Source organism: Scyliorhinus torazame, chromosome 8 (assembly GCF_047496885.1).
Source record: "Scyliorhinus torazame isolate Kashiwa2021f chromosome 8, sScyTor2.1, whole genome shotgun sequence".
NCBI lineage: Eukaryota > Metazoa > Chordata > Chondrichthyes > Carcharhiniformes > Scyliorhinidae > Scyliorhinus > Scyliorhinus torazame.
The window spans coordinates 53,826,893-53,852,729 of NC_092714.1; the positions used below are offsets into that span (position 1 = coordinate 53,826,893).

General features: G+C 42.1%; 1 protein-coding gene across 5 annotated transcripts in view; it reads right to left on the reverse strand.

The window, feature by feature from the left end:
* cblb (Cbl proto-oncogene B, E3 ubiquitin protein ligase) overlaps positions 1-25,837 on the reverse strand; it is a 306,490-nt gene that overhangs the window by 131,949 nt on the left and 148,704 nt on the right. For all 5 annotated transcript variants that reach the window (XM_072513618.1, XM_072513613.1, XM_072513617.1 and 2 more), the window contains exons 3-4: positions 11,396-11,552; positions 7,268-7,389 (exon numbers count right to left, since the gene is read on the reverse strand). In XM_072513618.1, coding sequence (XP_072369719.1) covers positions 7,268-7,389; positions 11,396-11,552 — 279 coding nt within the window. The remainder of the gene's footprint in view (positions 1-7,267; positions 7,390-11,395; positions 11,553-25,837) is intronic.

Below are 25,837 nucleotides of genomic sequence, written 5' to 3' on the forward strand. Positions count from 1 at the left end.
TTGCACACAGTTACTACACCTTTACCTTTCTCTCCAGTGAGACTTTCCTTGAAATCAGTGGTGTCCTGAGAATTTGGAAGCAGTTCAGGCACCACTTCAAGCTCTGTTCCCGGTTTTCATTAGCCCCCATCTGCAAGAATCTTTTCTGCCAGCGGGTTTGGACTCAACATTTAAGGCTTGGGAGGGGAAGGATCTGGAGAGGTTTGGAGATCTGTTCATGGTTGGGAGGTTTGTTAGTTTCATGGAACTGGCTAAGAAATTTCAACTGCCCGATTCCAGTCTTTTCAGGTATTTTCAAATTTATAACTTTTCACGCAAGACGTTCCTCTCCTTTCCCTGTTGGCCGGGTCTGACGGGAGGACTATTTTGGGCATACAAGGCCATACCCTTTCAATGGCATCTATTCCGTTGAGTGAGGTGATGACGAAATGGCAGAGTGAATTGGGTCCCATTCTAGATGATGAGATATGAAATGGGGCTCTTCACAGGGTCAACTCCACGTCTTCATGAATTGAATCAAACGTAGCCGAGCACATGATGTTGTACAGGAAGCATCTGACTAAAGCAAGGATGAGCAGATTCTTCTCTGGGTTGGAGGATAAATGTGAGTGCTGTTCTCGGGGACCGGCTAACCACACACATATATTCTGGTCCTGTCCCAAGTTGGTAAGCTTTTGGGCCTTTCTTTAACACCATGTCGAAGATACTCCGTGTAGATTTAGATCCATGTCTGCTGGAGACCATATTTGGGGTGTCGAACTCACCCGTGCTTCAGTTGGGGGTGAAGGCGGATGTCCTCGCTTTTGTCTTATTGATAACCCAGAGACGGGTTCTGGAGGTCTCCTACTCCGTCCAGTGCCTTAGCTTGGTTGGGTGACATAGTATCGTTTTTACATTTGGAGACGGTCAAGTACACTATTCGAGGGTTGGTGGAGAGATTCTACCCAACATGGCAGTCATTCATTTCCTTTTTTAAGGAGCTAGTCACAGACTGCTGTTAGGGGGGTTTAGTTTAGTTTTTGTGTTAAAGTTAATATGTGCTTTTGCGTTTTTCTCTTTCTTTTACTGTGTATTTCTGTTTCATTATTTCAGGTGATTTTGTTTAAGATGAAAATTTTTTAATAAACATAATTGTTTTCAACAGATGCACTTCAGCAACTCACCCAAGGGGCACGATTCTCCGAGCCCCGCGTCGGGCCGGAGAATCGCCGCTCCGACGCCAGCGGGCGATTCGCCAAGGTGCAGAGAATCAGCGCCAGTCGCGGGCCGCTGTACGCGGCGGGGCCGGCGATTCTTCGGCCGTCCACAGCTGGTCGCTGCCGGCGGTAACTCTGCGTGCCGGCCTCTTTCCTCCTCCTCCCTCCACCTCCCCTCTCCTCCCTCCTCCCCCTACGCCCCCCCCCTACTTTGTTGCCCGGCCGGCCCCTGAACACCCACGCCATGTTGCGTCGGGGCCAGCACACTGAAGAAGTCCCCCGCGCATGCGTCATGAATGCGACGGCGTTCATGACGACGCGGACACACTGTCTCCATATCGGAGAATCGCGCCTAAGGTTCACCAAGAACAGGGGCAGTAGATGCATGGGAACACCACCACCTGCAAGTTCCCCTCCAAGACACCACCATCCACACTTGGAACTATATTGCCATTCCCCCAGTCACTGGGTCAAAATCCTGGAATTATCTCACCCTAACAGTACTGTGGGTGTACCTACACCACATGAACTGCAACGATTCAAGGAGGCAGCTTCTCAAGGGCAATTAGGGATGGGTAGTAGATGCTGGCCTAGCCAACCACATTCCATGAAAAAAACAGGGCCGGCACAGTGGCTAGCACTGCTGCCTTACAGCGCCAGGGACCCGGGTTCAATTCCGGCCTTGGGTCACTGTCTGTGTGGAGTTTCTATGTTCTCCCCGTGTCTTCATGGGTTTCCTCCAGGTGCTCCGGTTTCCTCCCACAAGCCCAAAGAGATGCAAGTTAGGTGGATTGACCATGATAAATTACCCCTCAAGTGTCCAGGGACGTGCAGGTTAAGTTATGGGGTTACAGGGATAGGGTGGTGTGGATGGGGGAGTAGACATGGGAAAGTGCTCTTTCGAAGTGTCAGTGCAGATTTGATGGGCGAAATGGCCTCGTTCTGCACTGTTGAGATTCTGAGAGTAAAAGTGAACCGTTTAAAAACACAGCTAACGTCTTTTGTTTGAATAAAATAATTCACGAATAACCGTCTTTTCAGTACAAGAAATAATTTAGATAAGTTTTAGAAAGTTATACACAATAGAAGAGTAAGAGGCACAGAAACTAGTAACCAGAGGTTCCTTTGCTTTAGTTTAAACTGCTGGTTCAACTCCCTCATAAGAATCAAAGTTTAATGCTAATTTCCAAATACACAATTTATATTTAGACTTTTAAACCAGATACAAACTCTTAGTAGACAGCTTAATTCTACTACGAGAACACTATTATTAAGTATTACTTAATTAAGCATTTGGTCACACATGTTTTCTATCATGAACAACTGAAAAAGGCCACAAGCATGTAATGTAGATTAGGTAAATGTAAATAGCCATAAAAAGCAGCATCTGCAATATTAACCAAATCAAAGGAGGAAAAAGTTAGAGCACTGATTGATATTTAAGTCTTCAAGTCGATAATTTAACAGAAGTAACTTAAACCATTCTTTAAGTAAATACATACACATTAATACATTAGACCCTGCGCTCATCATGATTTTTTTATTTAAATCTCTCCTTCATCTCTTTCCTGCAGCCACAGATTCATGGGTGCTGACAGCCTTCAATTATTATGCCAAAGTAACTATTCTCCATGTAATCAGCAACAGGATGTATTGGTTGCAGGGCATCTCCGCTCGTCCTGGGCTCATCTTCAAGCAATGCTCATGCAGTTGTGCCTCTACCAGAAGATGTAGGGTGCCTCGACCAGATGTAGGATAGCAATCAGGAACAGATTCCTGGCTGTTTTTGCCCAACCTAAGGGTTTTAAGTTCATTTAGCATCCTTACCATCATATTTTCCATTTGCAATCTTCCTGGTCTGCACATTTTGGCATAAGGGCTCACAAAGAAGGATAGTAGCATTATTCTACAAGCAGGTTTTCTCGCCTTTCTCAAATTTGCTTCATTTCAACAGGAAGTAAGTTCCAGAAAATAGAAAATTCACAAATTAATTTCATATGACAATGCCATGATCAGCTTGTGATAGGTTCAACTGTTAAAACAGTTGATAAAATATTTTAATTGTCAATTTGACAATTCTCTGCCGGGGGGGGGGGGTCTTCCCCAGATTTCAAATCAGAGGGAAAATCAAGTCCCAAAAATTCCAGATATATTTGGAGAAAATCCATTCCAAAATAAAATAAGATTAGCATCAATAACAATGTTTAAGGACCAAAGTCTATTCACAGTGTGATCAATAACAAATGATGTAGCAATATCGCACATCATTTGCTTTCCTTTTATCACCAATGAATTTTCCAATTTAATGCCTCAGTTGAACTGCTGGTTCAACTCCCTCACAAGATCTGATTTATTTTCACTGAAATCCAGTGCAATAGATCAGCCAAACTCTACTCTGAGGAGGAATTTATCAGTTTGAAGGAAACATTTCTTCTGATATAAACCACCAATTGGTTCTTAAGCAAACATGTACTCCGTTAGAACTAGCCAGGTGTCATGCTCCTAACAATTTAATTATATCTGGTAAATTTGCACACTGTTCAACAGATTTTCTACGAAATGTATTTATTTAAATTCCCTTTTTATTTCTCATATCCACTTCACTTCATGTTACATTTGACAGTATACTCAAAGCTAAATAAACGACTATTGGACCCGATTGTAACACAATAACCAAGCAGAATTTGGGTTATAGTTCAGAATTGAGATTTTCTTGAATCACCAACTTAAAAATAGCCGTGGGCTAAATGGTAGAACCTGGTTTTTAAAAAGCCCTATCAATAGATTTTGGTGTTGATTTCAGAAAGTGAACACAGGATCCCAGTTTACAATTAGATAGATTAGAAAAAGAAATTAGGGCGGCATGTGGCGCAGTGGTTAGCACTGGGACTGCAGCGCTGAGAACCCGGGTTCGAATCCCAGCCCTGGGTCACTGTCCGTGTGGAGTTTAGACATTCTCCCAGTGTCTGCATGGGTTTCACCGCCACAACCCAAAGATGTGCAGGGTAGGTAGATTGGCCACGCCAAATTGTCCCTGAATTGGAAAAAATAAAGAAATAATTGGCTGCTCTAAATTTATTTAAAAAAAGAAAAAGAAATAGTCATGAAAAATCACTTCTAACAAGAATTCATCTTGCATTATTGGCATATAATGCAAACCTAAATTTATGTCCACTTTCCAAAACAGCATACATTTCCCTGTGATTGAGAGCTAGGGCAAAGTAGGCATAAATACATTCAATCACTTGGTAGCACAGAACATTACTGAGTGGGACATGGTACCAAAGCTTTCCTTGATGTGCTAGCTGAGAAATCTACAAATGGTTTCTCCACCACTGTCTACAGTGCTGGTGTGATGCCATGTACGTAGGTTATACATCCCAATAAGTGGCCAGTTGAATTACACAACATGTTCCTCAGGCTGCTTGTAATAGGCAGGGTGCAGGCCGTACTCAACCTGTGTTCATGCTTGCAAAACCCCAAATAAAACATCAGTTAGATGTGATTCCACGATTGGGCAGCACTTGCTGAACAATCCGGAGATCACAAGGAGCTACATCTGCTCCCAATTTATGATAATCAGTTGAGCTCGTAATGGAGCTCATTTACACTTGTTAGAAGTAATACATTCATACGCAGGCACTCGCTCTCTGCAAAAAGGAGCATGTTCAAACCTTGCATATTTTTTTAATAAACTGGAAGCATGGGGAGCCTATTGTTCCCCTTTGCTTTCTCCAAGGTAACACCTTGCCCTATCAGAATCGACTTGCCAACCAATCAGCATTTTAAAAAATTCTTATGGAATCAATTATTTTTGTTGTTTGAAATTTAGCCTTTTGGGTTATGTTCTTATGAGTGCAAGATGACAAGCTTTGGCACTATATCTCTCTTTTCAGCAATAAATACTTTGTTTGCTGAATGGTGGTATGTGAAAGTGGTGTTCCGATTAGGGGCACAGCTTTTCACCATATCCATTCATGATTGAATGAAAGCAAGTTACATATCCATAGCTGCAGATGACATTAAGTTCAGAGGCACAACAGTTTGTGGGGTTAGGAGCAGCAAGTTGCAAGCGGGCATTGACAGACTAAGTGAGTCAAAAACTATGACAGGTCAAGCTCAGCGTGGAATGCTCTAAATCAAGACAAATCTGAATATTTTCATAATGGTGATCAATTAGGATCTCTGGAAAAGTGAGGGGATGTAGGTGTTGCAGGTCACTAAAGACTAGTGCACAGATACAAAAGGTATTCAAAGGCTAATGGAATATTGGCCCTCATCATAAGAGTGTTGAAGTACAATGGGGAGGATGTTATGTTCAAGTTGTACAGAATCTTCACTTCACCTACACTCTGTTTTAGATACTGAACTTCAGGACAGATATTGGTCTTGGAAGGCACACTGCACAGATTCACAGAATGGTACCAGGGTTTAAAGCATTAAATTACGAACATAAACTTGCCTTGTATGCATCTGTAATTGAGGAATGATCAAACAGAGGTATTTAAAATGGCAGCAATAGGAAGATAAATAAAACAAATTTCTATGGTGGAACGACACAGAACGAGAGGGTATAATCTTAAACTGAGGAGTTTTTTGTAATCTTTATTGTCACAAGTCGGCTTACATTAACACTGCAATGAAGTTACTATGAAAAGCTCCTAGTCACCACATCCCGTTTAGAAGTGAAATCGGGAAGTACTTTCTGACAAAGCCTCGTGCAAATCCAGAACTTGATCCCTCAAAAGGCGGTGGATGATGGGTCAATAGAAATTTTCAAGATAGGCGTTAGTTAAATAATGGTTAAAAAATAGATAACAACATTGAGGGTACCAGAGACTCAGTGGTCTCTCCTGTTCATAATCTTTGAAATATCCCTTCCATACAAATGTACATCAAAGCCTATGACTTAAGACCTGAATGAATACCCAGCCACATGCATCCTGTTCTTGTTTCACAAGGTAGATAATTTGAACCATAATGTACTGAAAACCAAACTGAGGGTATTAATTACCCAGATTACTTAGCATACACTGAGCTACATTGTTTACCATTATTTAACTGTTAAGAGATTTGGCATCAAACATGAATGCTAGAATGTGCAGAGCCAAAATATAAATGAGTACAGCGTGAACACAGTAGGATGCTGGCAAAGCTTTACTAAAGGCAAATACTAGGATGTGCCCTGAGCCTTCCAGATAATATTCCATCAACATGCAAATAAATGCTTTATACAGAGTTAACGGTCTATTATACTTTGTCAGACATAACTATTACAATTAAAGCTAATAAATCCCACCTTTCGGCAAAGTAGGTTTGACAGTTCAGATACTTTATGTAGCCGAGCTTATGTTCACAAACAGGGCAAAATGAATTGAAGGCAATCTAAGTAGACCATATGGTACAAAAATAAACAGCCGGGTAACACAGAGAAACATTAAACTCCAGAATATCACAAGCGTCCCAAATTGTAAATCAGGTGTATAATAGATAACATATGGCACCACAAGCAATTTCCGATAAACATATCTTATCCAAATCACAGAATAAATGCAAAATTTAAATTTTGTATAATTTTAGTAAACATCATAGATAGAGAAGTTATCCAAACAACTTACTTTCATTAGAAATATTTTGAAAGTCAGAAGACATTAATCAATCCAGTGTTTACATTCATCCAAAGGTAGCAACATAAGGATGCATGAAAATTATAATTCAGCCCATTAAACTCAGCCACAGGCGTAGCCACACCGTCAATGCTTATCCAAAGTTGATTTTGTTTCCCTCCTAAAGCCTACAGCTCAACTGGTAGCTTGTGTTTCATAATAAATTTGATACAAGTATCTGAACTGCAAACACAGGGAGACAGACCGCTGCATAGAACAAATACTTGCCTTTCCAAAACTGTTGTAGGCCAGGAGGAAAAACTATGCTTCCCCTGATTCACCAAGCAACCCCGTTCAATACCTAGTGATTGGATCCGCCAAATATTGGACTTCCTCCTGATATCCTCCCCAACCATAACCTCGAATTGAAAGTTCAGTTTAATACCACATTTGCTTAGTCCTTACCTGCCAGGTTTGTTGATATATTTTTGGAGCCGAGCTTTCACCTCATCATAGGTGAGAAAAGCCATGTAGCCAGGGTGCGTCACAGCCAAGAAATTCCAATTCCTTAAGATCGAGGTCCAAGGCTAACAATGAAACAGAGTTAACTTTTTTCTACCTGAATAAACAAGGCAACTGATTCAGTTTTTAGTAAACGTACAAAAGAATCTGAAAGACTAAATAAACACTAAATGCTAACAGATACCAACCTCCAAAATACTTGAAAACCCACTGTGCAACTTCTTCCAGACTGTGGCACCCTCAAATTATAGCAAGGTTCTGTATCAGCATTAGTAATAGGCACTTTTGCTGAAATGGGCAATTAAAACTAGATTTTGCAACAATGTACAACTTGTCATGTGCACATGAATAACCTCTAGTCATTAGGCATTTCCCCAACTCTTTTGAAAAAAACATATATTCTGGGGACTCAGGAGACCACAGAACAGTGGACATTTACAAGGTCAAGCGGGGAGGTGAGGGATGTGCGTGTGTGTGTGTGCCTGCGCACCCATCCACCCGTGTGACCGTCCAGCCGCCCGCCAGGCCTGTGTGACCGTCCAGCCGCCCGCCAGGCCTGTGTGACCGTCCGCCCGGCCTGTGTGACCGTACGCCCGGCCTGTGTGACCGTCCGCCCGCCCGGCCTGTGTGACTGCCCGGACGGCCTGTGTGACTGTCCATCCGACTGTCTACCCGCCTGTGTGAGTGTCGCCCACCTTTGTGTGTGATCGCCTGTCTGTAACATTTGGGTAACCAATTAAGGGTCTCTTCCTCCCACCACTGGCATTTAATGATGGCACTATAACAGTTCATATTCAGCACATGCACAGATCTAACTGGAAGGGGAAAAATACGTCTGGTGGCCAAAATGAAATCTAATCTAAAAGACACGCGCTCGCATTTCTCTCAATTTAGTTTTCAAATATATTAGCGAAATGTACCACATCCAAATTGTCCAGAATTTAAGAAAACCCGGTCACATTCCCTAAACCTATATTTCTTTAAGATAAGAAAATTAAAATAATTTAACTTTTATAAAGTTATCTTTGTAGCGAAGAGATCTATGTTTATCTGCAGCCTCTCACTAGTCGCCCCATTTGCATCCAGCCTAGAATTTTCATATCCATCACTGAATGTGGGAACAGAAACAATTTCATTTAAATGGGAATCTGCTATTTGCATTCAGTTACTTGAAGCACGCTTTATGATAAAAATATCTTTTGTTTAAATTAATGGAGCTAGATTAGTCATACCAATCAGAATAATTTTCTTTAATCGTCATACTGCTGACAATATCAGACAATACGTCTCAACTCTGGTAGCTAAAACGTAGAATGCCCAACCTATATTGTCATAAAATGTTCCACTAAATTGCAGCACTTCACAGAATTGTTACAACACAAGCAGAGGTCAATCAGCTTGTCGTATCCGTGCTGGCTCTCGGAAGGAGCAATTCACCGAGTGCCACTTCTCCATCATCTCCCCATAGCCCTGCACATTCTTCCTGGTCAGCTAATTTCCCCCTGCCTCCACCACATTCTCAGACAGTGCACTCACTGCATGAAAAAACTTTCCTCATCATCACATCTTTTGCCAATTGTCTTAAATCGGTGTTGTCTTGTTTGCAATCTTTCCACCAATGAGAACCGATTATTGCATTAAAGAGGAACATTGGTAATAAAGCTCTCTAAGACAATGCATTTAAAAAAAAAGAAAACAGCATACTATGAGAACCTTCATTATTTTTGATGTGTGGGATTCTCCCAGCCCCGCGCCGGGCCGGCCGCGAACGGGTCAAACCCGGCGCAAACCGCTCCAGTGCCGTGCTGGCCCTCTGTAGGGGCCAGAATAAGACGTGGGAGCGGCCCGTTCACACCATCGTAAAACGCGATGGCGTTTACGACAGCGTGGACACTCTGCTGCGGGATTGGAGAATCCCGCTCACTATTTCTGACAAGACATAAGGAACTCAGCTACAGCCAGCGACATTCATTTTTTTTAAAGCAGCCAATTACTGTTGACTGTTAAAGTTGATTGTTTTCTTTTTGTACATTTTGTGCGTTGTATATAGGTTCATAGAGGGGTAGCCGGATTTATGACTGTATTGTTCTCTGCTTCCCTGCTCCCCTCCCTGTTTGAAAATCAATAAAAATCAATAAAAATTTTAAAAAAGAGCAGCCAAAAATATTGGCAACAAAGTGCAATAAGCTCATAGAGCATTTTTTCATTACAGCATATTATAACATTTTAATACCACATTTCCACCAACCTCTTCAACAGACCTTTCATAGCATGTTGGGAGAACCAGCAATCTTTCTCACAGGGCAGCCCAGGAGCAACATAATATATTTTTGTTGGGAAAATCAGTCAAGGATTTTCGAAAAGTTCTTGGGGAAGCTGGGCTTCAATTCCATACATATACAGAACATTGATTTTGTAGGTGCAGTGACAGTACGTCAGGTAATATTATGTGTAAAATAAATAATTGTGGGATTCCCTCCAAGGTAATACTTGATTTACTCATTTCTAAAATAACCTTTGTGACTTCAAGCACATCCACCCAAATAAAATAGTGTGAAAGAAATGTGGTCAGATTTGCTCGAGGGCACACCATAGCCATCTACAATTTGTCAAGGTCTTGGTGCGATATGTACATTTTTCAGATCCTCAACTTAGGAATCTATGTCTCTGAATCAGCTTGTTTATATTAAGGTTGCAAGGGAACCTTTCATCTTGCAAGAACTTCTATTTTATGCAATGGTCTCTCCAGCATGACACGGCACATCAAATAATCATTTTAATGTCTATTTCCCAAGAATACGACAATTAACTCCGACTGCATTAGATCAGATCAGATCTTGGTCTCTAAGGGCAATTCTAATTGCAAGACCAGTCCCTAAAACTTTGAAACTGGCCATACTGTTTTCTTCTCCACATGTATTCATTTTAATCTTCTTAATCTGCTTTCCCTCCTAGCTTGGGCCCATATGTGAGGTTATCCATTTTGGTAGGAACAACAACAAAAGGGAATATTATCTAAATGATAAAATATTAAACATGCTGCTGTGCTGTTCCTGTGTGTCCTAGTGCATGAGTCACAAAAAGTTGGTTTACAGATGGAACAGGTGATTAAGAAGCAAATGGAATTGTTGTCCTTCATTGCTAGAGGAATGGGGTTTAAGACAAGGGAGATTATGCTGCAACTGTATAAGGTGTTAGTGAGGCCACACCTGGAGTAGTGTGTTCAGTTTTGGTCTCCTTACCTGAGAAAGGATGTACTGACACTGGAGGGTGTGCAGAGGAGATTCACAAGGTTAATCCCAGAGTTGAGGGGGTTGGATTATGAGGAGAGGTTGAGTAGACTGGGACTGTACCCGTTGGAATTTAGAAGGATGCGGGGGTGGGGGGGGGCCCTCAAAATAAGGGGAATTAGATTTAGGACTGAGCCCAGGAGGAACTTCTTCACCCAAAGGATTGTGAATCTGTAGAACTCCCTGCCCAGTGAAGCAGTTGAGGCTCCTTCATTAAATGTTTTCAAGATAAAGATAGATAGTTTTTTGAAGAATAAAGGGCGGGAAAGTGGAGCGGAGTCCACAAAACATCAGCCATGATTTCATTGACTGGCGGAGCAGGCTCGAATGGCCAGGTGGCCTACTCCTGCTCCTAGTTCTTATGTGTACAGACAAATGGTCGGAATTCTTTCCTCTAGAGCTAATTACTTCTGAAGAACCCAATGAAAGAATACACCAAGTTATTGAGTTAAATATTGTTCTAACCGTTAGGTTCCAAAACCTTTTTGTTGTTGAGCAAATCACTTCCCCCGCCACCTCAGAGTTTCATGTTACATGTATGCTGAACTCCTCTTTAATAGCTACCAACATCAAGTTCCCAGCTGCAGGAAAACAACAAGGTTCCCCCTTCACTTAATGCACTCAACCCTGGTTTGTTCGTACCCAGTATCTCTCTTCCTCCCTGCCACTCACATGGAGATGCCCTGCAGATTAGCACAACCATTTACCTGCCAACTTAACATGCACGTAATAGTGTATAACTATTCTTGTTTGCAGATTATTTTATCAGTCATTAGCTCACCTGAAAAAGTCTGGTGAAAATATCAAATTCAAAGATTGAAATGTAATCATTACACGTCAAATCAATTGTAGACTTCAGAGCCATGGCTTCCAAACCAGAGCTAATAGAATGAACTTCATGAAGGCACTGTCTAAAGACTTTCCATGGCACAATGGTCCTGAAAGAAAGGAAAGATCACAGATTATTTCTCTTATCAATGAGATGATGGTTTAACATCTATTAAAATGCACAATTATTTATATAACAAACATTTGTAAGTTACTACATCATATCAACCAATTTTTCTGGGCATACACTCCAAAAGAGGAGGTTTGCTCTTGCAGTGTGTTGATATCTTCGCTGGAATATTATGTTTATTGACTAATGTCTGGAACTGTGCGTCACTTGTTAATGCCCCCTATGTTCCTGTGGCCCGGTCCTAGGACTGGGTGGTGTCGGGAGACCGGACGTAAGACTGCAGGACTGGAGGGGCGGTGGACTGTTTCAACTATACAACTTGGAAGGTTGTGTCAGGATGCCTTTGTGGATTACTGGTGACGTTGAGTTAGTGGCTATCTGCTGCTCCCGGTTTGGGGGCCATCCAGGTTGCCGATGTTTTCTGTTTTCCTCCCGATGTCGGTGTCTGCAGCCCCCCCATGATCTCCAGGGTGCGCGTGTGTGTGCGTGCGCGTGCAAGAGTTGGGGTGATTCTCCTTAGTCACACTCCCCAAACTGACTGCCGCTGCCTCCGGGGCGGCACTAGCTGACCCTCCAACTCTGTTGAGGGTAAGAGGGCATCTCGTCAGGACACCGTCGCCTCAATCAGTCTGGACAGGTCAGCATCCCCGAATCGTGGAGCTGGTCTGCACAATGGCATGGCTGCATGCTGTCTGCGGGATCGGTTTTAAGAGCTGCTCCCTCTCGTTGCGGGGAGCTGCCAAGTGCGATCCCGGCGAATCAGTTGACAGGACAGTCTTTCCCGGCGTGTAGCCCATGGGGCACCATTAAGTGACTTAATTAAGGACAGCACAGTGGCACAGTGGTTTGATCCCGGCTCTGGGTCACTGTCCGTGTGGAGTTTGCACATCCTCCCCATGTTTGCGTGGGTTTCTCTCCCACAACCCAAAGATGTGCAAGGTAGGTGGATTGGCCACGCTAACTTGCCCCTTAATTGGAAAAACTTAATTGGGTACTCGAAATTTATTTTTAAAAAGTGACCTAATTAATGCTAGAACACCTGCCTATTCCCGCTCACCACCACACTTCGAAACCTTTCATTAGATCACGCCCTTGAATTGATCCATCACCGGTGACTATGCCTTTAATTGCTAAGGCCATCAACTCCGGAGCTCCCTCCGTAATCTACTTCACTCACCCGTTCCCCCCTCCTCTTCTAAGATGCTTTTTTAAACCACTTTTCCTTCAGCAGCTCAGTGTCAAATTCTGGTTGATAACATCGCTGTGGAACACTTTGAAATGCTTCATTTCATTAAAGTTGCTATATAAATGCACCTATGTTAAACATTGGTTGTTTTTATCCACAACTACTATTTAATCCAAAACATTCATGCACAGAATCAAATTACTGTCCAGTAAAACAATGCAAGATTATCGTGAATGAAATGTTAGGCACTCTATTTGCTTTTCAAAATCCTTTTAAAACTGCACAGCTTTTGAGAAAATATGCAATCGTACGGTTTGTGTTACCGTCCAAAATATGATATTTAACATCACGTGCTTTATCAAACATTGCCAATTCCTTACAACATTTGTAAGGTTTGTTAAGTTTTGTCAGCTGGCTCTAGCATGGAGTTGAATACAGTTGATAGCTATTGTTATTATTAAGCATAATTTACAGTTTTCTTATGAAGCTGGAATTGACACGTGTTAACCAGTACAATATCTTCTGAGAGTTTCTAAATTCGACACACGAATAAAACTTCAGACGTCTGTGGTACAGGAGGGCCTTGAGCACTCAAATGTATGCATCTTTCAATAGTTATTGAAGTACAGCCTCACCGCCAATCACAAAGTTGGAATGTAAGTGGAGTTACTGTTGTGTTACAAATTAGATCATATTTGACATTTTAAAAAATGATCCAACTTCATCATTTAAGATCAAAGGATCATAAGATCTCTTTGAAAGTCCTGCATTATCCATTTAAATGTAAAGCCCTATTCAAACATAACCGTGACAATATTTCAGATACATGATATTAACATTATTCTATCTCGACCAAAATGACTTCCATGTTCACAAGTCAACTGCTATCCAGCTAGCTTTTTTTTTAAAATGACAAATTTAGAAGCAATAAATCGGTTCATGCTGTCCTTGGATTATTTAACCACAGTAAATGATTGTGAAATGTATACCATTCCAAAAACAAAAAGGCAACAATCAAAATAAATGCTGAAAGGTCTGCTCCACTCTCCCTACAAAATCTCAAGAAGAAACCTGGCACATTGTTAATTCTATCATGTGCAGTCACTTCTCCCTGCATTTGAAACAAGGAAAACAAACACTCATGAAGTTCCTTTTGTTCCACCACAGAGCTCAAAGGAGTCATACTGCAGCTTTGTTAAACAACTTGAATAGCTGTTATTATATGGCCATTAACCAAATACTACATTTTCATTAAATGTAATTTCCACCAGGTAAATAAAACTACTTAAGTTAAACAATCTGGTCAAGCAGCTGATAATTCGAAAAGTGAAAATAATTCAAGCCCCACAGCAGCAAATTAGGGAAACCAAAGGATTTGGAAGAACCCTTGTGACTGTGAATATGTAGTGGTCCAGAAACCCACGGTCATGCTCTGGGGGTCCAGGTTCCAATCCCACCAGAGAAGCTGGCGAAATTTGAATTCAATAAAAAACAATCAGGAATTTTTTTTAAACGTCTAATGGTGACCATGAAACCGTTGTCATAAAAACCCATGTGATTCACTGAAGTCCATCTGTAGGCCACTGTAGTCTGGCCTACATGCGACTCCAGACCCACAGAAATGTGCTTGCCTTTTAAAATGCCCCTGAAATGGCCTAGCAAACCATCCAAGGGCAATTAGGGGTGGGCAATAAATGCTGGCCCAGGCAAAGATGACCACATCCATGAAAATAATTTTTTTTAAATGTCAATTTAAATCAACACAACGCACTATTGTTTCTCTTCAAACCACAAACCACAAATGTGACCGCTCTATTGTCCGCTAATCATGATACATGTTGCAAATTTGGTCATAGACACTTGATCATTAGACTTGAGGTAGCATCAGGTACTTGTGCAAAAAGAACTAGCTGTGAAATGCTCTGCTTTCACAGGACATAAAGCGCACACAAGACACTGAAAATTGGACTGTGGGGAGAGTGTTGTTTCTCTTCCAAAAGAGGGACAGAAATGAAAATTTAATTTGGGCTGCAGACTTACGCCTTGAATGATTACGTATTTTGTTTAGGTACCTAAAAAGTTAAAGGTGTCCCCAACACATCTGAACTCCATCAAGAACGTCAATATTGTGTCCTTGACCGAAACGATGCTCTTCTAATGTTTGACAAAATTACAAAGCAATCTTAAATGAAGTGCCCTTTTCTCTGGCATTAGGTGATTCCCATTCAATTAATTACTTGCTTAATTTTAAAAATAAGCCACACCAACATCTTGACCTTTATAATTTGCCCTAGAACCACTCAGTGCCCAGTGGGGACTTCACATTTTCTACACAATCTATCTTGCTTACAATCAGCATTACTAAAATAGGGAGAGGGGCAAGAGAAGGGATGGTTGAAAAGCAGTAGAAAAGAAGCAGTGCTTAAATAAGGAATGAGAAGGAGGAAAATGAAAATGTGAAAGTAACAACTGAATTGTAAAGGAAGGATTAGAATAAGCATAAAAATGCACAGTGTCATTAAAATAAAAAGATACAAAATGGGCCTAATTTTAACATTCTTTGTTGGGTGAATGGGTTTTGAGAGGGTTAAAATGTTGCCCTTATTTTTACTGCTTTGGAAAAAAAAAAAGAACCGGATTTGAAAGGTTGTAGTATACATTACCAGGGGCACAGCCTTGGAATGCACTCAAAACTTCAGTTTAAATATACAGGAACCACATGAGAAAAATGACAATGCACCATACGCTTTCAGTACTAACAATCTATCAGATATTATCCCAGATGCATGATAAACAGGAAACCACTTAGTACCATGTTGAAATACCACATCAGAAGAAATGCACAAGAACTGACGTATTTTATTATATATGGCGACAATGAAAAGGTTACAGTTCGAAGGTATTGATACTACACAAAATGATTGGGTTCTACAGTGTCCCTTAGCATGTACCTCAAGTGCTAGGTTCCAGCAGCATCAAGGAAATGCACCAGACGTCATGGCCATGGCCTTGTCCTTTTGCAGATTAAGGGAGGAAAATATAATCTCAAAGGTTGCTCAGTACTTCCTGTGCAAGATTTTGATGTCCACTGACCCCATTTCCTCATTATCGTCTGATATTCAACATATTCTAGCTGATCCAACACTAAGTTTACAGGAATAACTAATTTAAATAAAGTGCACTCGTCCCAGATCAATTGTAATCATGAATTTGAGCACTTTCATGATTGATGTTTATAATAGCAATACAAAGCCATGTGGTTGAGTGCATTAAATACACAGCTAATAGACAGCAGAGAGGTAGTCATTAAAAAATATCTTTGCTAAGTTTTGTAAATCAATAATCCCCACATGAACTCATCTTAACTGGCATGATGTGTCACTAAATATTTTAATGCCCCAAAGAAATAAAATTTTAGGACAATATTGACATCAAATCTTCCTGAAGATATCTCGTCCTATTTACCAAATGAAAGTGAAATTTGTCAAACTTAAAAGTCAGTGGAATGTAGATTTTTAATAATATGTTTCCAGGTCCTAAAAATGATAGAATCCTTCAATCGTCTACTTTCTATAATGATCCACTTTTATCTTTGAAAAATAATGAATTATTATTAAGCTGAAGAACCCATTGTGTTCCTTGCATACAGGCCAGTAATGTACATCATCAGCCTTCATTAGATTACAATGCTGCAGTTTCTAAAATACAAAGTCTTTGATGAGTCAGAACCACAAATGTATATGAGTCATGCTCCTTACTGCAAATAGACAGTCACCATTGTGTTTTCACAAGGAGAAAACATTTTGTGTAGTGCAGATTTGTATAACGGCTAATGTGGAAACAACTATTATCTTTGTAACAGGGCAAGAATACAATCGACATTGTAAAATATTATGTTCTGCAGAAAAATAATAAATGGTGCAGTAGCAGGGTCTAATATCTAAAGCCACAGAACAAATTAGAACACCTAATGTTAAATAGCTGAGAAATTATATGTTTCTTTAATGAGATTGCACAACATTCTGACTAAATTCAGCCACACTGAACTGGGTGACATCTTCCTCAACTGAAAATACCCTAAAGAAAGTTACTGTGAAGCATAGCACACTTTAAAGCATACGGACAGCATTATTTTTCATATCTTGCAGAAACAAGGAATATAGAGCAACAGAATGTTCTCCAGCAGCTAGCCTTCTGTTTGGAACTTTGTCAAAGTCTTTCTAAAAGTGGGCAGCACGGTAACACAAGTTGGGCAGCACGGGAGCACAAGTGGATAGCACTGTGGCTTCACAGTTCCAGGGTCCCAGGTTCGATTCCCGGCTTGGTTCACTGTCTGTGCGGAGTCTGCACGTTCTCCCAGTGTCTGCGTGGGTTTCCTCCGGGTGCTCCGGTTTCCTCCCACAGTCCAAAGACGTGCAGGTTAGGTGGATTGGCATGCTAAATTGCCCTTAGTGTCCAAAAAGGTTAGGAGGGGTTATTGGGTTATGGGGATAGGGTGGAAGTGAGGGCTTAATGTGGGTCGGTGCAGACTCGATGGGCCGAATTACCTCCTTCTGCACTGTATGTTCTATGTTCAAGTCCACACATTCATTGCATATGAACTCAACCATTACAGCACAGATGGAGGCATTTCGACCTACGGGGTCCATGCCAAATCAATCCAGTCAATCCCATTCCCTCACTCAGTTCACCATAGCACTGCAATATATTTCCATCAAATGCCTTTCCGATTTCCTTTTGAAATCACGGATTGTCTCAATTTCCACCACCTTTGTAGGCAGCTATTTCCAGGTCATTACCACACGCTGCATAAAAATGTTCTTCCTCGCACCCCCCTGCAACTCTTTCCAAAACTGTGTCACCCAATCCTAGTACCATCAGCTAATGGAAACAGCTTTTTTTCAGGTACCGTCATAATCTTGTACACCTTTATACAGTCTCTCCTCAGTCTCCTTTGCTCCAAGGAGAACAGCTCCAGCTTCTACAATAGTGTAACTTAAACTCTTTATCCTGCTACACCATTGTGGTAAATCTTCTTCACAACCTTGCAAGGACATCTGTTGTAAAGTGCTGTGGCCAGAATTTTAAATGTAATTCTATAGCTGCAACTTTATAATGAGCTTTATAATGGTTTGGCATAACTTCCACACTTTTGCATTCATATTAGGGTTAGGTAACTTCTATTTATGAAGCCCATATGCTTTGCTGACAACTAACTACCCTCTCAGTATGTCCTGCCACCTTTCACGGTTGATGGGACCTGAACTCCCAAGTTTCTCTAACCCAGCTCATTCTGGAGAGGAGAATTCCTGCCCAGTACACCAGTAGAATTGGAGAGTTCTTTTAAAGAGCTAGCCCAGGCATGACAAGACAAATGGCATCCTTCTGTCAATTGGAATTCTATGAATCTGTTCTGTGATCCTAATTCACTTACACTTTGGAAAAGACAGCACCTTCAAAAAAGTAGCTTTCCCTCAATTCTGCAATTAAGGGCAGCACGGTAGCACAGTTGCTTCACCGATCCAGGGTCCCAGGTTCGATTCCCGGCTTGGGTCACTGTCTGTGCGGAGTCTGCATGTTCTCCCAGTGTGTGCGTGGGTTTCCTCTGGCTGCTCCGGTTTGCTCCCACAGTCCAAAGATGTGCAGGTTAGGATGATTGCCCATGCTAAATTGCACTTAGTGACCAAAAAAGGTTGGGTGGGGTTACTGGGTTACAGGAATAGGGTGGAGGCATGGGCTAACGTGGGGTGCTCTTTCCAAGGGCCGGTGCAGACTCGATGGACCAAATGGCCTCCGTCTGCACCGTAAATTCTATGATTCTGTAAATTCTATGAAGTGTCAGCCTCAATTATGGCCTGGATTGTCACAAAGATGGAGAGATCCCACTCCTAAACACAGCATCAACCATTTCTGACTGGACAGGAATGGGCTCGGGTTGAGATTTCCACATGTGCTTTTTACAGAGGCAGCTCTCCATATAAATCAGCAATTGCCTCCATTAATGTATAACTTTGGTGACCCAGGGGTGCAAAACGTGACATGCAGAGAGTAGACCTGGTAGGAGTTGGGTACCCATGGTTCCCAACCAGCTTTGGGACAAGTCAGGCGTCCCGAATGAAGATTCGACCTTCCAGAGCACTTTTGCCCTGGTTGGGTTTGCGGAGCTGGGAAATGTCCCAACTCAGCGAGTTAAATTCCAGGCTTACACATAATAATCTTTATTAGTGTCACAAGTAGGCTTACATTTACACCGCAATGAAGTTACTGTAAAAATCCCCTAGTCGCCACACTACGGCATCTGTTTAGGTACACTGAGGGAGAATTCAGAATGTCCAAATTACCGAATAGCACATCTTTCGGGACTTGAGGGAGTAAACCGGAGTGCCCGGAGGAAGCCCAAGCAGACATGGGGAGAACATGTAGGCCCAAACCAGGAATAAAACCCAGGTCCCTGGCGCTGTGAAAAAAACTGATTTCCCCTCTCACCACCCAACTATTAACAGAAACCTTTTACTTTCATTTTTGATTTTGAATTTTCCCCTTTATGAATGGTGGCATATTTTCTCCAACTCTTCAATTTTGGACTGATCCAGTCCTCTATTAATAACCCGACAGCAAACTTGGGATATGGTAAAAATTATAGAGGGTTGGTTCATTTTATGCACACACACAAAACACAGGAAGGGGGTTCACAACGTCCTCCCATTCTTTGTATTCATACAATAAAAACGGGATAAGGAAAAGAAAGAGAGGGCAAAGACTACAGACAAAATAAGAATTGTTGTTTCACACGAGTCCAGAATCAAGTCCAATGGTGCATTCTGTCAGAGAGGCTGGCAGGCTGAAGCTGATACAGGGCAATCCACTTTTCCAATAACACTAGCTCTTCCACAATGGAAGAAGCACATAGAGATGAATTAGTCTTGCAAGTAGGCACTGGTACAGAAGTTCAGACATCAGGCAATCTAAACCTGGACAGAGCTCTGGTTGTGCTGCTGTTTGACTGTTGGAAGATGGCTGACTGCCTCCTTTAGTGTTACACGGTAATTATACAGCTTCTAGCAGCTTTTGGGGGGGGGGGGGGGGTCATGATATCCATATTAACATATCATGGTGCAATCACACACACACACACTGATGGACAGGTCGACGGACCAATCAACACACATGCAACATCACAGCCAATCACCAGTGAGAGCACACGCACTATAAAACAGGGAACACCACAGTTCCCGCGCTTTCCAGCAGGAGATAGCTCAGAGCACAGAGCTCACAGCGTGCCACTCAGACATACATCATGTGCTGAGTGCCTCTCTAAGATAGTGTTAGGGCTGGGTCCACAGGTTAACTGGTGAAGTACGAACCACAGCCAGACGTTAACAGTTGTTATTATACAGAATAATAAAACAGAGTTGTATCATCTACAACCGTGTTGGTTCGTTTGTATATCGGAACACCCAACACGACAGGGGGGTCATGTGATATAGCTCCCACTTTTTCCCCTTTGTTTAGATAAAAGAAGTATATTCCCGGTCTGGATTCTTGAGGTGGCTAATGTTAAATCCATTAATAAATTTACTGGAGGTTTCAAAGTCCTTTGTCTTCACAGACGGACCATCACCGTGGCTTTGCCTCAGAAATATAAATGGGCCATAAAAGTGTCCACTATAGCATCATGTTCTGAAAACATGAAAGATCATAAACTGTTTATATCAAACCTTAACGTCTGCTTCTTTAAAAGTGGACCTTGCTGAATCAAAAGATGACTGCTGTAGACTACATGATTCAGAAATTGGCTACAGTTTCTGCAAATTTACAACATGAGTTACAGGACAAAAGCTCAACCCAAATCCTTGTGGAATCTCATACCTCTCATTGTGAGGACACATTACAACCAATAAAGCCAGAGAGCAGCAGACCACCTGTCTTCCCAGCTGGTCCAAGGGACAAAGGCAGAGCCATCGAAACTCATTATACCTGCAGAGGTGCTAAATGCCACCACCCATCTCCTAAGGTAAACAACATGCCCTCCAGTCCAGGCAGCATACTGGTAAATCTCCTCTGCACCCTCTCCAAAGCATCCACATCCTTCCTATAATGAGGCGACCAGAACTGGACACAATATTACAAGTGTGGTCAAACCAGAGTTTTAAAAAGCTGCAGCAAAACCTCGTGGCTCTTAAACTCAATCCCCGTGTTAATGAAAGCCAACACACTATACGCCTTCTTAACAACCTATCAACCTGGGTGGCAACTTTGGGGGATCTATGTACGTGGACCCCAAGATCTCTCTGCTCCTCCACACTTCCAAGAATCCTGCCTTTAACCTTGTATTCAGCATTCAAATTCGACCTTCCAAAATGAATCACTTCACATTTATCTAGGTTGAACTCCATCTGCCTCTTCTCAGCCCAGCTCTGCATCCTGTCAATGTCCTGTTGTAACCTGCAACAGCCCTCGACACTTATCTACAACTCCATCAACCTTCATGTCATTGGCAAACTTACTAACCTACCCTTCCACTTCCTCATTCAAGTCATTTATAAAAACCACAAAGCAGAGGTCCCAGAACAGATTTCTCTCAACACTTCTCGTGGCGATGAATATGTGAAATGTTTATATATATTGTATTGTGTGTCTGTTGCAGTAATGTTATTAAAAGAAATTAGGATAAGGTATCCAGATTATATGTCTGCTAAAGCTGTAATTAAAGGGTTAACAGCTAGGGAGGCTGTGGGGGTCACACATGGGGGTGCTGGGTCTGTTTTTTAGTTTTCAGCACCGCCCCGTGTCTAATGTTTTTAGTTTCATTTTTAGGTTCTATTGGATTCTGAAGAAATACGGTGCGTTTACTGGCTTCGGAAAGATTCTCTCCCAAGGACTTTGGGAATACTCTGTAAACCACTGAGTGTTAACTGTATTAATAAATGGAATTTGACCTGTGTGGCCCTTGGATTTTGTTTAATTGAAATTTTAGAAGTAGAAGCAAGCTCAAAGACCTTTCTTTGTTTTTTGTGAGAACTGTTTAACTGTTAATTGAAAAGTTGTTTTTCCTTTTATATTAATGGAGTAAATTATGTGTTAATAATTAAGTTTGCTTTAACATAAAAGATCCCCAAGTTGTCAGTGGAATCACTCAGAGCAATCCTTTCCTCACAGTTTACAAATTGAAAACTTGTTGGGGTCTCATCTGGTTTCCTTTCCTAATCTAAATTGGGGTCTGGTCCGGGCACCGTAACACCATAGTTTGGACTGTAGGTTTTCTCATTAGCAGTTCAGCCCAGTCTATTCTGATCAACTTATTCCTACTCCTGCCGCTATTCTCCAATGGCAAGGAATGTCATTAAAATATTCATAACTATTCAGAGTACATTAGGATAAAATAAAGACTTCCCAGCATTGTAGCGACACAAACTACCAAAACACTGACTGGACCACATTAGCCTCTGAAGCTCAACTGCAGAAAAGGTACGGACAAATATATTAGAGGGAGGCACGGTGGCGCAGTGGTCAGCACCCGGGTTTGATCCCGGCCCCAGGTCACTGTCCGTGTGGAGTTCTCCCCATGTCTGCTTGGGTTTCACCCCGCAACCCAAAGACGTGCAGGTTAGGTGGCTTGGCCACGCTAAATTGGCCCTTAATTGGAAAAAAAATAATTGGGTACTTTGAATTTTAAAAAAAAGACAAATATATTAGATAGACGTGTTGTGATAAAGAAACCAAAATAGCCATGATCATGTCAGTGGTAGCTCTTCTCCAAAACAATCCAAAATGAATTCCATCGCGTTACTGCTTCCTCAAAGCCTTACAGTTTCATAAGCTTTAAATATTTATCTAATTTTATCATTAATAGATGCAATAAATAGTCTCTGACCCAACCACTCCCTGTGGCAAAGCATTTTTGCACAGACAACAGTCTGAAAATAAATTTCTCCAAACCACTCTCTTCAAACTTTATCATTTTAAATTAATAATTTCTTTTCATGGATCCTGTTACCAGAGGAAGCATTCAAGTCTAATTTACTCTATTCCCTTTCATAAATTTTAAAATCTCCATTTAGTCTTCTCTGCTCCCATGCAAATAGTTCAAGTATCTCAACTTCATGCTCATAACTATATTTTTCTATCTTGGGCACCATCCTGCAGAACCTAAACTGTACTGGCTCCAAAAGTTTTATATCCATAAGACCTAGGAGCAGAATTAGGCCACTCAGCCCATCGAGTCTGCTCCACCATTCAATCATGGCTGATATTTTCTCATCCCCATTCTCCTGCCTTCTCCCCATAACCCCTGATCTCATTATTGATCAAAAACCTATCTATCTCTGTCTTAAAGACACTCAGTGATTTGGCCTCCACAGCCTTCTGCGGCAAAGAGTTCCACAGATTCACCGAAGAAATTCCTCCTCATCTCTGTTTTAAAGGATCGTCCATTTAGTCTGAGATTGTGTCCTCTGCTTCTAGTTTTTCCTACAAGTGGAAACATTCTCTCCACGTCCAATTTATCCAGGCCACGCAATATCCTGTAAGTTTCAATAAGATCCCCCCTCATTCTTCTAAACTCCAACGAGTACAGACCCAGAGTCCTCAACTGTTCCTCATACGACAAGCTCTTCATTCCAGGGATCATTCTTGTGAACCTCCCTTGGACCCTTTCCAAGGCCAGCACATCCTTCCTGAGATATGGGGCCCAAAACTGCTCACAATACACCAAATGGGGTCTGACCAGAGTCTTGTATAGCCTCAGAAGTACATCCCTGGTCTTGTATTCTAGCCCTCTCCTTTCTGTAAAAGCGCAGGTAAACAGGACCTGAACAGCAACCTGTTGAACATTTTGTATGAATTCATCATTAACTCATTACTGTTACCTCTATGATCCCAGTTATAACATCAAAAATCCAATTGACCCTGTTGATGGCTTTATCTATCCATACTCAGGAAATTATGAACTTGAACCTCTAGGTGTCTCTGTTCATCCTTCAATGTCTTTTCACCAAGTTGGAATGACCACATTTCGAAAGCCATCTGTGGAGGCGAACAGTCCAACACACTCACCTTCCAAGGGGAGAAGCGCACTCTGATCTGGTTCTGAGAACATGGATACAGCCCATTTCCACCCACCATACACTTGTCTGATTTACCGGAATGTGATAACCCTCACGAGGACCACAGGGGATCGCTGACTTATCTCCCACTGGGGTTCGTATAGTAAGAGTTCCCATGGTGAGCAGACAGAGGCTCGCCCAGCTCGGGCTCGGTAAGCAGGGCATGTAGTTCTCAGACTAAGACCGGCAGTTCCCGATAATCCTGGGCTGGGTTGTTTCTTGTGTGTGCCATGGTAGCGGGTTTATTTTAAATACCAGTTTGGTCTTTCACTCCGCACCTCCTGGAATGATTACATTGGCGAGGAGGATCTGAGCAGCCTTTCCAAAACTCCCTAACGACAAACCTTGTAAGAATCAAAGCAAAAAGAAAAACCCGGAAAAGCCTTGTTTGGGGAGCTCAAGCCTTATGATGTAGACTTGGAAGGACTGGATCCAGAACGCCAAACCCAAGCGCTACTTCTACAATGCCATAGAAAGGGATGACATACATAAATTAATCCTTTTGACAAGATGCACGGCCCCGACATTCAGCATTGTTAAGAGTTAGCCCCCAACACAAAAACGTTCAACGAGCTTGTGGATCTCGTAAAAAAATCATTACAACCCAAAGCCGTCAGTAATCTTCCAGCGTTCCCAATTCAACACAGCTGGGAGGTTCCCTGGGGAACCAGTGACAGAATTACTAGTTAGTTCAAGGAAGCTGACCGAATACTGCAGGTTTGGCCCATCCCTAATCAAGATGCTATGCTACCGGCTAGTGTGTGGGATCAATAACATTGCGATACAAAAATCGCTGGCAGAACCCACCCTGGACCTCAAACGAGCTACAGAACTGGCACAATCCTTGGAATGAGCTGACAAAGGGCCCAAGAACTCCATGGGGTAATGGACAGTAGCCTTCTCAGGCTGGGAGTGGGGAAGGGTTGGAGGAAATGTTTCTATACCCACAGCATAATGGGATGGCAACTGTGCACCCGCTGCCGCCGCCTCAGCACCAGAGATGAGTCCAGTCTGTGGCCCTTTGGGCACTCAACAAGGAAGTGACGATGCCCAGTCCACTTCATGCCCCGATCCAGCTCCACTTGCTGTCGACCCACAGTCTTGTGCCAAACGCTGAAATTGCCGCGAATGAGGGGGAGAATTTGGATTCGAGGGGGAGGGATGTGATTACCCTCATGAGGATCATGGCAGATCGCTGATTGATCTCCCCATGGCTTCGTAGAATATGAGTTCCTATGGTGGGATGAGGGAGGCCCATCCAGTTAGGGTTCGATAGCAGGACCTTTAAATGTAGCTCCCAGACCTGAACTGTCAGTTCCCAATAGTCCTGGGCGAAGACATTTGTTTTGTGTAGCCTTTCACTCTTCGCCTCCAGGAATTATTACACTGTAGGCTCTGTGACTCCGATATTTTGGGCTCCATGGCTGTTCTTCAATTGAATTTCTCAGTGAAGGTGCACCCGGCATGGGAGTAGTCAGCACAGCAAGCAGACCGCAGCCAAACAGCACAATCTCTGCCTAAATTAAGGTCCACCCAGTCTACTGGTTGAAAACAGAGATTCAACATCCCTTTCACCAATCCGAAGCTACCCCGCCACACAGCCCCACACACTTTAATGATCAACTGCAGAGCAACTCTGGGACATGACTCCTGATTTGAACTGCTCATCCTTTAATAGTCAAGGTTTTCATTTGGGGACATATTTTTATGAACTGGGAATCATCTGGAAATATTATTTGCCCACAGTACCTCATCCAGGTACTGTCCCTGGAAAACTAAGTCATCCTATATTAAAGTTTATAATTCCAGATCTAGTTTTCCCTCCCAAAAAACATCACCTCACACTTCGTAAGTTTTAAGAATCTGTCAGTGCCTTTTGCCAGACTACCAACTTTTCTATCAATGACAAATTCCAAGTTTCATACACTGCACCCAAGTTCGAATCCTATAGAGAACAAAAACAGATCCAGTGCT